Source organism: Hippocampus bargibanti, linkage group LG02 (assembly GCF_051943395.1).
Source record: "Hippocampus bargibanti isolate YZ-2025 linkage group LG02, ASM5194339v1, whole genome shotgun sequence".
Taxonomy (NCBI): Eukaryota; Metazoa; Chordata; class Actinopteri; order Syngnathiformes; family Syngnathidae; genus Hippocampus; species Hippocampus bargibanti.
The window spans coordinates 9,254,589-9,271,765 of record NC_142735.1 but is presented as its reverse complement, the minus strand read 5'-3'; the positions used below and the strand labels follow the sequence as shown (position 1 = coordinate 9,271,765).

The window sequence follows — 17,177 nt, the reverse complement described above, 5'->3', positions numbered from 1 at the left end:
AACTAGCCAATGAGGATGTGTGTTTGATTCATAAGACTTGTCATCTTTAGGGTAACCCTAAAGATGACAAGATGATTCATAAGACTTGTCATCTTTAGGGTAACCCTAAAGATGACAAGTCTTATGAATCAAACACACATCCTCATTGGACCCAAAAAAGACTTTGATTTAAAAGCTATTTACTGTATTTCAAATTACAACCACACGTTATTCAGTTTATGGAAGACCATTCACCAGAATTTCAGCTATTTCTGTCCATTTTTAGTCAATTTATGGCTTTCCCAAGATGTGTTCCAAATGTCCACCATTTCGTTGCAAGCAAACCTGTACTCGTGAAAAAGCTGTCAATCACTTTTAGACACTACTCTTTTGGGAGAAAATATTGCTGCAGTGAGGGACTCAGTAGGACGCATCTTTTTGGGTCACCCTCCCGAAAGAGGAGTGTGTAAAAGTGATTGACAACTTCGTCAGGCCACTTTTCTGACCTGGAGGTTTGCTTGCAACGAAATGGTGGACATTTGGAACACACCTTGAGAAAGTCATACATTGACTAAAAATTGACAGAAATAGTTGAAACTCTGGTGAATGGTCCTCCATAAACTGAATAATGTGTGGTTGTAATTTGAAATAAATAGCTTTTTAATCAAAGCCACAATTGAAATTTTCATGGGTACGCGTTTTTTGGGGTCACCCTGTAATTGGAAGCCCGAGTGCGAGCAGAAAACCAACCAAACGCATGGCAAACGTGTGACACACTTGTAGTCTCCTTAATTAAACAATTAAGGCAAGTGTTGTGTACTTCCTTGTGCAACCCCACCCCCAAATACCGTTTTCATCCACAATTCACACATCATTGTCTGTGAAGCGGAATCTCCAAAATTAAGTCGGAGAGGCAAACAAATGTGTGGTAGGAGGAGATACACAGGATTTATGGTGTTGTAAGAAATGTCTGTGTATGGCTATGAACTGGTAAATATTGCTATTGTAATTATCACAGTTTCAAAATTCCGAGTAATAATGCAGTGAGTGAAGAAATATTTATCACTCCGTCAAGTCAATGCTAATTTTAAATTAGTCTGTCGGTAGAGCTTTACACTGTGTGTTAGCATTCAAGATATCAGTTATGGGGAACACATGTGTTTTGCAGCACAGAAAATTTAAACGGGAGTGAAAATGTTTGACTTGACTGATGCTTTAATGTCTGTGCTGTGTGCGTTAATGTCTGTTTGTTCTCACCAGTAGAACAACTTTTGCCACAATCGGACTGTGTGCACCTCGTCGAGTTTTAGAATCATCTAGTTCCCATTCAACTCCTAACCAGTAGAACTCGTTGCGTACATTTGCCAACTAGTACACTAGTATAAGGCAGTAGAGAAGACAAAAAACAGCGTTCTACTTGTGCCGCTAGTTGTTGAGCTCGTTATCGAAAAATTTAGTACTCAGCTTGTCGTGCAATGTGTGGAGCTTTCCATTACCACTGGTTCTGAAAGTAGACACATTCCTTCTTGCTTTAATAAAGCTGTTCTGAAGGTAGACACAATAGGAGGACTTCACCCTGAAGCTGAATACAGACTGGCTACAGTACTTCCAGTTCTTAACCCCAACCACCCCACCCCAATCTTGGTGCTGACATACAGTCTCTCTAATGTGATCACTTTCATGCAAGAGAAGGAGGGGGAAGAGAGGAGGCAGGAAAAAAGAGGACTTAACTTACAGTAGTGCAATAGGACTCACACAGAGAGAGCAGTCTCCTTGTAACATTCTTCATCCTCCACAATAAGACGATTTGCATTCACACTGACCAATTTTACTACTTTCCTACCGCCAAGGGACCGTGATTCTGCTCTGATCAGCATGACTGGATGCGCCAAGCGCTGCAAACGGGCCATTGTCAAGTTTTTTTTGTCTCTTCACAAACTGCTCACTGGAACCCTCAGTAAAGGTAAATGCTGAAATATTTTTAGGAAGCGATATGTTGTGATTTATTCTCATAGTTTCAAATTGTAAAAAAATGTTGAATTGGCTTTGTTACATTACATCACATCACTGGGCTATTTAAAAGCTGAGTCCAATCCTTTTATCATCTTTCATGCACACGACATGTAACATGTTTTTTTTTTGGCGCTTGCCTTGTTCCTACTCTTGTGTGCGGCTGACCTCCTTCTTTTCTCAATTGTACGTTATTCTGTGATGAAAGCAGCCTAGTAATAGAGAAGCAGGGATAAAGTTGATATAGGGCATGCTTGTGATGAATGTGTGCAATAAAAAAGAGCCACACACTAGATGCTGAGGAAGTAGCGAGACTGTTGTTATTCCTTCGTTGTTTGTGGTTTGCACAGTTGTGTTTGTGTGTGTAGTTAACAGGGGTCTTTCTTTTATTACTTTGTGGTGCTTTTACTGTTGAAGCAGGAAATTACACAGAAAAAAGCTGCCTTAAGGCGCACACGCTTGCACACACACACACATACACGGTATTGAGCTATGGGTCATTGTGGTACCAGGGAACATCAAAGATGACACAAATGCTGACACACATTCTGTGTCACATATTGTAGACACAAATGGTATTTCAACAGCATTCAGTACTGAAAACAGCTTTGGGAATGCATTTTGTAGATGTGCGGTAGCCCTCCAGGTCTCTCGTCATTCATTTCTCTCAAGCGTCCACGCACACACACACACACACACACACACACACACACACACACACACACACACACACACACACACACACACACACACACACACACACACACACACACACACACACACACACACACACACACATTAATACAGTAAATAGAAAATATCTACCTTCCCTGGTTAAAATGGCAGGTTTATGGGATATAAAAAATTAGACCAATACAAATCTTTGAAAAACTTTAAATAACGGCCTCAGTCAGTGCGGAAGGAATAATTGACATGTAGGCCAGCATGTGGCGAATCCCATGTAATAGGTGTTTGAAGGTGATTAGTTATGTGTGTATATGGTCAGATCAAAGTTAGTTGGTGTGCAGACTTATGCAAGCAACTACATCAGCTGTTGTTCAATGTTATTTCCATTTTCAAAAAGCGTCAAAGACCAGAACAGATTCAACCCACGTCCCACCCTCCACATCAGTACTAAGTTTTGGCATCACCATCCCAAAACACAAAATGCCCACTGGAAGACAGTCGCACCTCTAACTTGGTTTCCATGGCAACAAGGGCGGAACACTACAGTATACTGTAGTGTACTACTCAACACAGCAGAGAAAGAACAGAAAGAAACAGCAGGGAGAAGCATGACAAAAAAGCTATAAGAAAGTTTATTGTTTGATTTCAGAATTGAACATCTGATGAACACTAGTTGGGCTGCATGTATAACCTAACACAATATACACTGGTAATGTAGTTGAACCACTGACTCCAACCATATCAATTTCTGTATGAATACAATGTAAGTTATTTGTGTGGAAACAATTCATTCAAATATGAAACGTTTTTTTTCTTCACTAACTCTACAGTACAGTTCAAATGCCAAAATCGGGGTGAGCAACTTTTAGCAATGAGTTTCCATTGAAATAAGTCTTAGTACATTGGAAATGCAATGCTACTGGATACTCTGAGTAACTCAGTACCTTTGTCTTAATTTAATCATTTTTTATAGGCAGCGGTGAAGGAATTTTGTGTTCCAGAAAATGATTTACCTTGAAGATATAGGCTCCAGAGGGACGAATAAAAGGAGTTTGGTTATATACAAATGAAGAGATATGAGGACATCCCAAAAAAGAAGTTCCAACTTGAGTCACATATTTAAAAACAGTTCTAATGGTGCCCTGTAGTCTACTCAAGCCAATTCCACTCCATCAAGCTATACAAAACCAAACTATTTTACATTCCCTTGCCTTTGGTCTACAAACACTAAAACACAATCACTTGTTCATTTAGAGAAGACTTAATAAGTGTTTTTTTATGTTTAAGTTAAAATGACGCACATGTTTCTTGATAATGTCTCTGTGAAATGCATTTGTTAAAAAAACGCTTTGTTAAAAGAATTATTGCACCCCAATTTTTTGTTGTTTACTGAAATTAGCCTGCCGGGAGAGGGCTGCCTTATGTCATGAATCTGCCACTCATTCATACCACTGTGTTCCATGTTACATCATAAAGCAGAAACATTCAGATTGGCTCGCTCACAAGGTCATTTTCTTTTTTAATCGACACTTAGATTAATTTGGTATTATCATTTCACACTTCACCAATGGCCCCAACTATTTTTATACAAACACGTCAAAAATTCGTTTTCACATTTAATTCCCATTTAAAGTAAATATTGGTGTTACCATCCATCTATGAATGTCCGTAATTATTCACTGACAAAACGCTGACTCGGTTGCTGTATTAAAAAAAAAAAAAAAGCCCATGCTGGTTGATAGAGCAAGTCTGGCCTCTGCTGGTTACTTTAAGAACTTGCACAGAAAAAAAATCACAGCAATTCAGTACCGTACATCAGGGATATTCAATTCACATTTTCAAAAACCCAAGTGACCGGGATAAAGACCGACACAGTGTCTCCTTATAAGTCATTATAAGTGCCTTGCATGCTGGGTCCGAGAGGACATTAATTTCATCTGTGCTGTATGTCATGCATATTCGCATAGTATTTGACAATAAAGCTGACTTTGACTATGTGGAATAAATATATTTGTAGTTGACACAGGCGGCCCCGGTAGTCGAGTGGTTAGCACGCCAATCTACAGTCCAGAAGTCATCAGTCCGAATCCTTTCCTCCCACATTTAAAAAACATGCATGGCTGATTGGATTGGATTTGCCTTTATTAGTCTCACACTTTATTATTTATTTACTTAACTAGTCATTGGACACTAAATTGTCCCTAGGTGTGACTGTGAGAGCGAAGGTGTGCCCTGCCCGGTGCCCAAAGAAGGCTGGAATAAGCTCCAGCAACCCTCATGAGGATGAAGCGGTCTGGAAGATGCATGAATGAATTTGCACACTCAATCAGTGTTCCACTGATTGTTTATTTGAAACAACAAAGATAGAAAATATGGCACGAAATATCTTCCTTTGGAACAGTTAACACATTAACAAAGAGTAAAAGGTAGTCAAGCAAAATACATCTGGATGTTTTTGTTTGTGGATTATTACAGCTCCACTCATACATGGGCATAGAATAATATTGTAAAACTTTACATTTAAACAGTAGTATGCTGTACAAATACATATTAAGCAAGATAGTATTCAGGCCCCCAGTTAACCAACAAACAAAATTAATAAAACACATACAAATACATCAGATTTATACTACCTATCATAGCTGTGTCCGGCGCCACCAGGTCTGGACATTAGGGTTATATATATGGGGCCGATACGACCAGTCAGACTTTAGTTCGCTGACGAAGCCTCTTGGATAGGAGGCGAAACGTCCGAAACCTTCACTTTTGTACAGATGACGGCTGAAGAAACCTTCTCATCGATTAAATACATCAGATATAATAAAACAAACACAAAATCAATCTTCAAATTAACACAACCAAATGCTGAGGTATTTCTCCAATTTCTACCATTAATACTTCAATTAAGTTTTATAAAGATTCCATAAATAAACACCTCTAACAAAGATGCAACAGTCCATTGCACAAGAGGAGAGGAAGGGAGCACTCAAAATGACCACATTTATGAAATTAGCATTTTCAGGATTTTAAGTATGCGTCTATGAATGTGCTTTTCGGAGAAGTTCGCGTTGTCCTGGAAATCTCAGACCCCAGACAATGTGCTGTTTTTACCTAATGCTAAGTCTTTCTCTGGTTATTAAAAGTCACATTTCCCTCAAAATATTTAATATACCCATATTATCATGACCCACTTTTCTCCATGTACACAATACCCGTGAGGTGAATTTCTCCAACTATTGCAGTTATCCACTCTGCGTCTTTTTACAAATGTGACCGGTGTTGTTCTTCAAATTGATCAGACAACCATGACGACAGTATTTGCCTAACCCATTATTTTTTTGAGCGATCAAGGCCACATTTCAAGCAAACATTATTGCAGCAGAAACGATTTGACTTTGCAGCGTGCAGGATTTTTTTTTCCTTTTACTGCTCATTTCGTCAAGCGGCAGGCACCGATTAGACCTAATCCCCATCAACACATGCCCGAATTTTTACTGTATGTCACATTCTTCATTTCTCCCCACAAAACTTTTCTGTACTGAGCGTGTCCATTTACACACAGCTGATACTTCTATCTGAGAAAACTCTTACTTGGCCTCCCACAGCCCCATCCTGGCTATTATCACTCGACACAGCTCGTTGCATAGAAATGCATTAAACACATATGGTATATCACCTAAATTTAACTTGTTTTTGTCTTTTCATCTAGCATCATAACATCCTTAAGAATATCTGGTCATTCATTTTCTCTCTCTGCTTTCACTGTCCATCTCTCACACTCACTGTAATCATTTTCTTTTCAGAACCACTGTTAAAAATGTCCAAAATGAACAAAAACAAGATATGCTACCCTGGTAATTTTCAAAGGTCTTTTTAAGGAATAAATATACAATAGAGTTGACGGGTCACTGCATCTTCAAAATGTCCAATTACTATTGATTCATGCAAGACACTTTTTACAGCAAAGGTCACCAAGTTTACTTCCTGTCTCTTTCTTCAGTCCCACCCCCTTCTCCACCTTAGCCAATCCCTTCTATATTGGTGCTGAAGAATGAATGAGAGTGTTAACCATCTGAAATCTTGTGATGAATGATGACAGGCTGGCTGGCGGTCGTGCGGACTTGAGGGTCTATCCGACAGAACTTCGTCTCATAAGTGCCACATGAAATATTCATCGGTGTCTTTCTCCCTCACACATTCTTCAGCCTCCCCTCCGGTCTCGTGGGACTGTATTGCGCTTTTCAAATTGCGCCAAGGAGGAAAAAAACATTTGATGGATGTGGCTAAATGAGCGCATGGCGCCAGACAAAGATAAATGAGAAGATTAAACTGTGTGTTGTGTACTACTATACTTTCATGTGGCTATTAGCATGTACGTGTTTACATCTCCTGTTGTCTGCTTGCTTTAAAAATGCTGCCATACCATTTAATGATCTTCCGGCCAAGTTAAAAATGTCACACACGATGATTTGTATAGAAAGGTTTCTGAGGGATCACGATGTTGGCAAGCTAATGGAGCACGTTGCTTTTTGCTATCTACGTTAAGATCCATGCACTGTTCCAGTATGCTGTTTGTTCTTACCAGTAAGGCAATTTAGTGCACTAACTGAACATACTATTCACGATATTGAGTTTATTATTTACTATTAATAATGTATATTCCATGACCGTGGACTGGTACTGTCCCGTTGGCCATTTGGTACTCATCCGCACAGAAGGAAAGAATAATTTATATTGCTTTTCTCAATAACGTTTTTTCTTTTTAGAAATAACCGGATTCTCGATTACACCTGTCTTGAGTATGTCACTCTCGACGCTAGTCAAGGTACACTTCTTGGTCACATGACAGGTTACGACTAAAATGAAGTCCATCAGTAAGCGAAACAAGTTTAAAAAAAAGAATTACAAGATTGAGCGTCATTGTACGAGTGTTCCCTGTGTTGTACCTGGAAGGATAATTTAAATTGTGCATTTGTAGAGACAAACAGGGGCGCCACGGAAATGATCCGAGCTCGGTGATTCTGTGTGTAAATCACAGGAGCAGGAGAGAAAATATTACGGGCCAGTTGCAACACATTAAACTGCATCTTTTTTGTTGTTGTTTTTTGTTTTTGTTAGTACTTGAAGTGCGACAAAGCTATCACCTTCTAAACACAATCTTATATGAGGGATTTTGGATGGCGCTATGAAGTTCATTATTTTTTTCTTTTTCTATTTCCCTGACATGCCACATAAAGTATGAAGAAGGATAATCTAGGGACAGATTCATTCGAGGACAAAATGAGTGGCCTTGATGTGACAAATGGGGTGTTGTTAGGGACAGAGCCCTAAATCAATTTAATCATGTTGCAACCCTGAGACAAGGCTGTTTGTAGGCCACTATTTTAGATGATCAGGGATTGGAGATATTTTCTGTGATTGATTTTTTATTTTTTCTTGTTCCTCCCAATAATAAAGTGGATGCAAACAATAAACTCCTGTGTTCTTCCATCACCGTTTGGTTCGGAGCCGCCACAAAATCCCGGCTTCAACGGACAGTTAGGACGGCGGAAAAAAATCATTGGCACCGTCCTACCCACTCTCGAGGACACTGCAAGAATCCAAACAAGGGCGCGGAAAATCCTACTGGACCCTCCGCACCCTGCCCACCACCTTTTCCAGCTACTCCCTTCAGGCAGGCGCTACCGATCCATGCGCACCAAATCCAGTAGACATTTAAACAGCTTTCCCCAAGCCATTAACTCTCTAAACAGTAACCCAAATACAACTGTATGATACTAGTTCAGCGTGTTCTACCGGAGACAAATTCCTTGTGTGTTCTACATACTTGGCAAAAAAGATGATTCTGATTCTGAGAACTGAATTGAGAACCAATCATAAAAAAATCTGACAAATATATTCACACACATTTTCATCCACAAGACAGCACAAACACTTTAGCAACACATACTCAAACATAAAACGAGACATTTAGAACTTAGTACACGCAAAGCAACACTACACAATTCCACAATTCAACAAAACACTGCATTGTACACGTACACGGTTGTGTTCACATATACACAACGCAACCCATTCATACCCACAAGCTTCACTACGGCTTTACAAAAACTTATAAATCTAAAAAAAACATACAACAAATATGAAACATCCGCAAATAAATAAATAAATAAATAAACAAACAAACAAATAAATAAATAAATGAAGCAATACACAAATAAATAATACAACAAGTCACTGTACTGCTACACTGTATGTGCACTAATACATTAACATACACGTTCACAACACATAATTAAACAACATCCAACATGACACTGCACATGATTAAGCTCAACATGTGCACAAAACACAGCAACACTAGTATTTCTAAAACACGTACAGCGACAAAACAAATAGAACAACTCATAACATGAATAACTCGGAGCCTACACAGCAGACATTTTTGTACAATAAACTACGGTAATCCATCAATCCTTCATACTTTTTTCCCCCTTGTTATGGTTGTAGGTATGCTGAAGCCTATAATATATGAACTGCTACCGCTATTATTCCCACAACTACGAATAACACAAAGATATGCACTCTGGACAAGAATAAGCCTGAAAGTGTCTCCTAAAGTAGACATTTTGACTTTGCCATTGTGTTTATACTTCCACATTGATTGATTGATGTCTCACTCCCCAGAGCTTGTGCGGGAGACCTGTGATTGATTTTTTTTTTTTTTTGCAGGAATACCTGGCAGATCTCCAGGTTAGCCCCTTTCGGAGTTGTGTCACTAAGCTCGCCCCCTTCTTGGACTTCGTCCACTCTCGTCACCAAATCAATCTGTCGGTTTGATGAGTCAGATGACACAACAGATCCTTGTTCTTGTCTCTGTATGTTCTCCATTTTCACCTCCTTCCTTTGATCTTCCTCCACCTCCCACATATCTCCCTCTTCGATTTGCACCCCCATCCCTGATGTGCCTCATTCCATCATCACACTCCTCACCTCTACGTGCTTGTCAATACGACTGATCACATCCCACCTTCGTCTAATAGGAGCAGGCAGCAACTAAGCAAATACATTTATCATTCACTACCTTCTCTTTGGATTTACACCTCAATTCATCCACCTTCCAGGCCCTCGCAGGTTCTCCGACAAGCCACTGTTCATGAGTTTATTAATTCATACGCGCATTGGATTTGATTAGCCTTTATTAGTCTTGCAGTGGATAAATTTACATTTTGACAGCAGCAAAGTTATGGAAGGAAGAGGAAAGGAAGCAGTAGAAAACCAAAATACAGGAGCTGCTGGAAAGGCAGCCACTCTCGTGGCACCATTTTAATGTCAAAAGAACAAAAAAAAAACAAGAACAAAATAATATGACAATGCAAACACACAGTCATTCATGCTTAAGCACTTTCTGCACCCTCTCTGTTGTATGAAGCAGTTCTAGATGGAAGAAGAGAGGATCAAAGTGTCCTTTTAACCAGTGGATCAGAGACGTCATGGTGAAATGTGCAAGCCTGCTGCAAGCTAAACGTTAAAATCAAACATGTAGCTGTAGCATCCACTGACAAAAGGGATTGTCTCACATCTCCTGTCCCAAGTAAATCCGCTTCAATTCCGAGCAGCAACAGTACCACATACGCCTCGGCGCTCTGCGCTGATGCTCCTTTTTTGTTTTCCCTTTACCTGGGTAGGTTTTCTCTGTGTACTGAGGTTTCTTCCCATGTTCGCATAACATACATGGCCTGCTGATTGAACGCTCTAAATCAAGGCTGTCAAACTCAGGTCCTGGAGGGCTGCTGTCCTGCGTGTTTTCTTAATCTACCTTTTGCAACACACCTGATTCAAATGATTAGATGATAAACACACTAAGGACGCCCTTCAACATACAAGGCTTTCAAAGCTAAAGTGTGACCAAATCACCAGTAAAAACAAAATAAATGGCATGGATTGATTTAGTTAATATGTTCTCATAGGATCAGCATGCTATGACACTGCAAAGTTTCCTGATCTCAATTTTTCATCATGTTTGAAATTGAACCTATTTATCCGTGTCTCTGTCAGAGCAGACTTGTGCAAAGTAAAAAGGTGAATAAAAAATGCAAAGTGTCTGTTGGGATGAGCTGCTGCAAATGGTTGTCATCATTAAGGCTTTCACTTATTAATCTTTTTGCTATCCTGCGCGGCTTTTTCTTATTTGCATGTAGATGGTCAGCATCAGCTGCGGCCGATAGCTTGTCATTTCCGTCTCTGTGATTTTACGGCTCTTTTATTGGCCTTGATGACCCCTTCCGGAATTGCTTCTTTAACTACAGTCACATGACTGTGATTGAATCTGATGGTTGCTCTACTTATCATGTGGCTGCATTAGTTATTCTTTCTTTCTGCGATGCCAATTTCATATTCATAGCAGACTTGGGACTGAATTCTAAAATTTGACTGGCTACCGAATACTGTTTCCTTTTGCATACAGGGTTGTTACTAAATACTTTTTCAATGTATGTGTGTATGTCTGACTTTCTTTCTCCACCAACAACCCCTTGCAACTGTAGGAAAATGCGATGCTGTGCAAAAATGGTGAAAAAAATCACATTGATTAAGTTGTGGGTCATTTTTACCCGTATGTAAAAATCCACACAAAACAGTCAAATAGGTGACGTCAGCAACAACTGTTTCTGAGATGTTATTAACATACTTGAAAGGAGATACAACATATTTTCTATCCCATTGGGATATTTTAGAACTGTTTTGAAGAAAGGAAAAAGAAAGGATATCCACTGGTTTACTCAACAACAACAAAAATGGAAACAGGTAAACTTGACTCCTTAACATAATATGAGGGTTAACGACTTAGTCGCCCATTCCAACCACCTAAAAAAAACTTTTTAAAATAAATCAAATACTTTTCAGGAAGTACACCAGGATCTTATTTACAACTAATTAACATTCTTCATTTATCTGCAGTGTTTCAAACCATGACTCTCGTCCTTACAGATGAGCCGCTCCCTTCTGTCACTCAAAATCAGTGTCACTCTCACCTTTTTTATCTCTAATTTTGGCAAAACATGTGACTTCTTACCCTTATTTTTTGTTGTTAAATTCCCTCCCTCCATGTCTCCATCCGCGCAACAGTGAGCAACACTTCATTCTTTACCAGACGGAGCGACTGAGGGCGATAGAGGAGGGAGAAACGCAGACGCGGATAAAGAGGCGCAGAGGAATTGATGATGACTGACAGAGTGAGAGGGAAAGAGAAAGACAGGAGCGTGTCAAAGAAGTAGCTTCAGTCACAGCACCGTCAAAGGTAGCTTCAAAGTGCATGTGACACCCGCTCCCATATCATTGACGCCATTATTTTCACAAACTCTCACTCACTCAGACACACACACACCCATACACACACAGACACACGGAGCCCAGAGCGGAAGATGTGAGGCTGTGTGGGTGCGAGGAGGCAGCATAACGAGTGATAGCTGGACTAACTTAATTACAGTGTACACATCCACTGTAGACACACATCTTGATTCCACTTGATTTTATATACACACAAACACAAACATTCACAAAACAAGTGCAACCTCCCGGTGACCGACTCTCATCATGGGTCTTGTAATGGGGACCTTCTCCATGCAGTCCAAGCAAGTCAGCTACCACAGAGGTAAGATGTGTGTGACTGGAAGATTTCAATCTCCTACCGAGTTTGTGTTTGCTTTGCACATGCCAGGTTTTGTTTTAGTGGCTTCTGGTTAAAGTTGCTGTGTGTCTTTGTGCTCATATATATCGTGCACGCAATGCATTACGGCGAATGACTTGGACGTGCGGTGGCAAAGTTGGCATGAAATAATCATTCATTATTGGTTTATGACAAAGCCTACACAGGACCAACTGTCCCCTGTTTGAACTGTGGATTTGAGATATGCGCCTTTGTGTTTTTCTGTTTTTTTGTGTGTGAGAGAGAAATGGAAAAGCCATGCCATTGGGCATGCCTATAAAAGGTGATAGTATTTACCTACGCCTGTTCTCCAAGCCAACCTGTTTCCTGTCGGTGAGGCTCTTGTTTGACAAGAGACAATTAGCAGAGGCTCTTGAAGCATTTCAATGAGGTGAATTCATACTCTGAAAATGTGAAAAGATTTGAATGCAGTGTTATCGTCGGCGTGCCGTGAATGCGCACGTGACGTGTTGGCATCTGACCACGTTCTGCCTCGCAACTGTTGACCTGGAACCTCATTTTTGTCACTTGGCATCATCATGTTTCGTCAAGTGTATCCCAAATTGCAGTGCGGGGACATGCCAGTGCGACAGGCTGCGAATGTGATTCAAGTCCCTGATGAGGTTTCTTTTCATGTGTTGTGTCTGTTAAACAGGAGCAGACCACACATAGTGTGAGACAGAGGCGGTTGGAGTGAGGGTGTGGGGGAAAGACAATTTTATGCACCTTATAAATGCTTGAGTGAAATACAGGAATATATAGAGCATCCTGCGTGGGCTGTTTATTTTAATTTCCATCCTGCGCCTCATTTCATTGCATGGCAACAGCTCTCAGCAGATGCTTCAGATGGTTGTCGAACGAGTCACTCGAGGCTCATTTTTTAGGTGGATGTTTTCTCCTGGAGAAAAAACAAAGTGAGAGCCAAAAAAGAAGATAAACTAAGCAACATAGCGTTCAAGGGAAACTGGGCCGTGTTATTCCGCAAGGCATTCGTGCTTACAAAGCAAAATAAAGATGTATTTTGGACATTTTTTGATGGAATCTCTTCACTGCTTGTCTAAACCTCCAAGCAGCGCACACTTTGAAGTTGCCACTGTGAGGCAGTGAATGTGCTCGATCAAGGCCATGGATGAGTCAAGGAGGCAGACATTGAGAAAAGTTGAGAGAGGAGACAAGGTTGCTCCCCGGGGCGCTGAGTGTCAGTGAACATGCATATGCATGTTTGCGTGAGTGTCCCCGCATGTGTGTGTGTGTCTGTGTGCATGTCTGTGTATGTGTGTATTTCACCATCTGCTATGCCGCTACAAAAAAAGATTGGCAGAAAGAAAGCTGGGCAAAACTCATTTTGTTCATTTGGACTATTCTTGATCAAAACCCAACGACCAACTAGAACAGACCCAAAAGCAAACTTTGCAACACATGTAACGATTAATTATATTTCAGACTCACTTTTGCAGTCACGTGATCTGCATTCCTTCAATACCCATTAGAATGACATTTAATATTTGTCAGTCTAACCATATCATGGAATCTTTAGGTTAACAAACCGTTTATTCTGTTTGGTAACACCATTAAAGGACAACCGACGTCTCCGGACAAGTTGTGTCCATAATTTGTAAAATGGCTTCAAATGACTTCCACTGAGCGTATTTTACAAAGATTCCACCGCATATAGCTATACGTATTATACGTTTTAAGACTCGCGCTGAATATTCAGGAAGTCTTGTTTTTGAGATGGTTGAGTTGGTGACGTCACGAAAGGACCCCCCCCTGACTGACAAAAAGACACATTGTAGCAGTCCTTCATCACGTCAATGTATTTTGCTGTACTGTTTGTCTGAAAACCTTGATGTTGCAACCAAAAGCCACCAGAAAAGGGCGTCCAAGCTCCATGGAAGGAATTTATCAGCCTGAGGAAACAGGCTGATTCATTCCTCACGGGAGCTGGTCACCATTTTTGGGTGCGACATTCCCCCCAACCCGTTTGCCTCAAAATGACACGGAAAAAAATCTTTAATCGATTGCAAACTTGTATGCTTTCCTCTTCAGAACTATTTGAATCATATTCATAACTGGATGTGTAACAAGAAAGCATATTCTCCGAATCTGAAGCCATTGTTTTGATTTTTCAGCAATGCAAGACGTCTTGGCGTGACGTCACGAACTAGGGGTGGGACTTTCTGAAAATGCCCAATTCGCAGCTCATTTTTTTGCAGATTTTGGACACTTTAAGTCATTTTTATTGGTGTTTTGCATTTGAATAAAAATATCATCCTGCATGTTTTGGGTATTTCAGATGCTATAAAACGTTTTTATGATGTCAGTTAAGAAACAAAAAAGTGACGTCGGTTGTCCTTTAAATAACATGTTTGGATCACAGTCCAAGGGTTTTGGGGTTTATACTGTATCGGAGCTCTGGCTTCCTTGTGTGAAGTTTTCACGTTTTCTCCGGATTTACATGAGTTATTTCTCGTCACATTCCAAAAGATCAGAATCAGAATCATCTTTATTGGCCAAGTATGTAGAACACAAAAGGAATTGGTTTCCGGTAGTACACGCTGCACTAGTATCATTATAAAAAAGACATGACAAATAAGTATGGATGACACTAATAAAGGCTAATCTAATCTAATCTAATGTAATCTAATCCCTTAGTGTAAATGTTATCTCTCAGAAACAACTGTGAGACAATGTGCAAAGTATCAAGCAGACAGTGGTTAAAGTGAGTAAAGAGCTGGAGCTACAATTAATATAACTGGATGCTGTTCCACAGGGTTGTGCAAAATTGCAAAGAGGCACTATACAGTTATGAGAGTTAATGACGACGGGGGAAGAAGCTGTTTAAATGTCTGCTGGATTGGGTGTGCAAGAATCGGTAGCGCCTGCCTGAGGGGAGGAGCTGGTAGTGGGCGGGGTGTGGAGGGTCCAGTAGGATTTACTGCGCTCTTGTCTTGATTCTTGCTATGTGTAAATCCTCAAGAGTGCATTGGGCGGTGCAAATCATGCACAATAGATTCCATGAAGTTGCTAAATTACTCATAGATGGGAGTGTGACTCTGGATGCTCATTTGTCTCCAGTCGATGTGGTCTGTGATTGGTTGGGAACCAGTATGGGCGGTATGTACCCTGCCTCTTCCCCAAAGTCATCTGCCCACCAGCAAGTCTAAAAAGGGCAAGCATCTAGAAAATGGATGAATCGGCAATTCTGAGCCCTATGGGCCCGCATGCCACCCACATACACTCTCGGGCTAGCCCTTTATTAATTTTTAGAACATGATTAAAATAAAATTCATTTACTGTAGCTGGGCTGTGTGAAATTGGAATAACAGTGTTCATCATGAGGTGCCAGACATCTAGGCAGATGCCACCCCAAGGCAAACACTTCTTAAAATAAGAAGGACTCATGTTGGGAAGCAGTGGCATGATCAAATGTTACTGATGTCAATTAAATGGTGTTATAGAAATATTAAATGTTAAAGTGAGTTGATTGTTGTGAAAACATGCACAAAGTGAGTTCGTGCACTTCATTTTGGTTTGTCATTTTTTTTGTGGCATCTGTTAATTGATATTTTTATGAAAGAAAAAGGGTCTCACCTCGAAAACCATAATGCAAGCAAACACTTTTTTTTAATTTATGCTAGAAGAAAATCAATGAAGACAGCTTGTCAGGAAAAAAAGGTGCCCCTTGTTGACACCTTCACTCCGTGGCATTTTGTTCCTTTTTTTTTAACCCTGTCTCTTGTTTCTATGCTCTATGCCAAGTGGATTTTAATGCTCTCTCTTTGCTTTGTGCAAATTTATAAACACAGTCCTCCCTGCAAGACTTTGCATTTATCTTCCCTGAGCTGCACTTGGATTGATCTTTGACGACTCCATTTTCTGTTGAGCTCTGTTTATATCTGGTCTCTTTCATTCCTCTCTGACTCAAATACAGAGGATCTAATCTAACATCTTTCTGTTTGAAGCTTCAGCCCCAATGTAACCGTGCAGTTTGAGGCCTATGCGAGTGTATTCGGGGTGAGTGTTGAAGTCTGGACTGCTGCAGGGCTAAAGAGTTGAAATCATGTATTGTAATGACGCTATACAGTACCCGCACTTCTCTCTCGTCCCTGAACATCAAAAGAAATGCACCAGAAGGGCCAATTAATGGCAGCAAAGGGGCTTTAGTCGACGCATGACAACATTAACATTAAAATGTTTCTTGTCGATAATACCATCCCCATTGTGCGTATGTGAGACTGTGTGTGTGTGTGTGTGTGTGTGTGTGTGTGTGTGTGTGTGTGTGTGTGTGTGTGTGTGTGTGTGTGTGTGTGTGTGTGTGTGTGTGTGTGTGTGTGTGTGCTTATGGTATGATCAATTTTATTTACCGTAGTTTAATTTTTTTTGTGTAAACTGTTTCCAATACAACATGAAACACACCAAAATATTACACCCACTACAACATTTTGAGACCAATTTTGCACTGTGTTTATCCTAGATCAACAACCCCCTTGACTCGGTTTATCTCCGTAGACAGCAGTTACCTTCAGGCCCCGTTGTTTGACTGGAGCTGATGACAGAAAAACAGATAAATGTAGGAATTTTATTATTTATTTATTTATTTTTTGCCCGCAACCCATGTACACACAACTGCCAACTAATTCACCCAGACAGTTGTAATGAGTCATATCAAGCAACATGTCATGTCAAACATGCATTACAAAGAAATAAAACAGAAAACTGGATGAGTTAATGGATACATCTAAAGCAAGCAGGGAATGAAACACAGCCAAAGCTGTCACGTTGCAATTTGCAA

The 17,177-nt window shown here is 40.2% G+C and overlaps 1 protein-coding gene across 1 annotated transcript in view; it reads left to right on the top strand.

Moving 5' to 3' along the window:
* Positions 1–597: 597 nt before the first annotated feature.
* kcnip1a (Kv channel interacting protein 1 a) overlaps positions 598–17,177 on the top strand; it is a 38,300-nt gene continuing 21,720 nt past the window's right edge. The window contains exon 1 of the mRNA XM_088987474.1: positions 598–1,942. Coding sequence (XP_088843600.1) covers positions 1,855–1,942 — 88 coding nt within the window. The 5' untranslated portion in view covers positions 598–1,854. The remainder of the gene's footprint in view (positions 1,943–17,177) is intronic.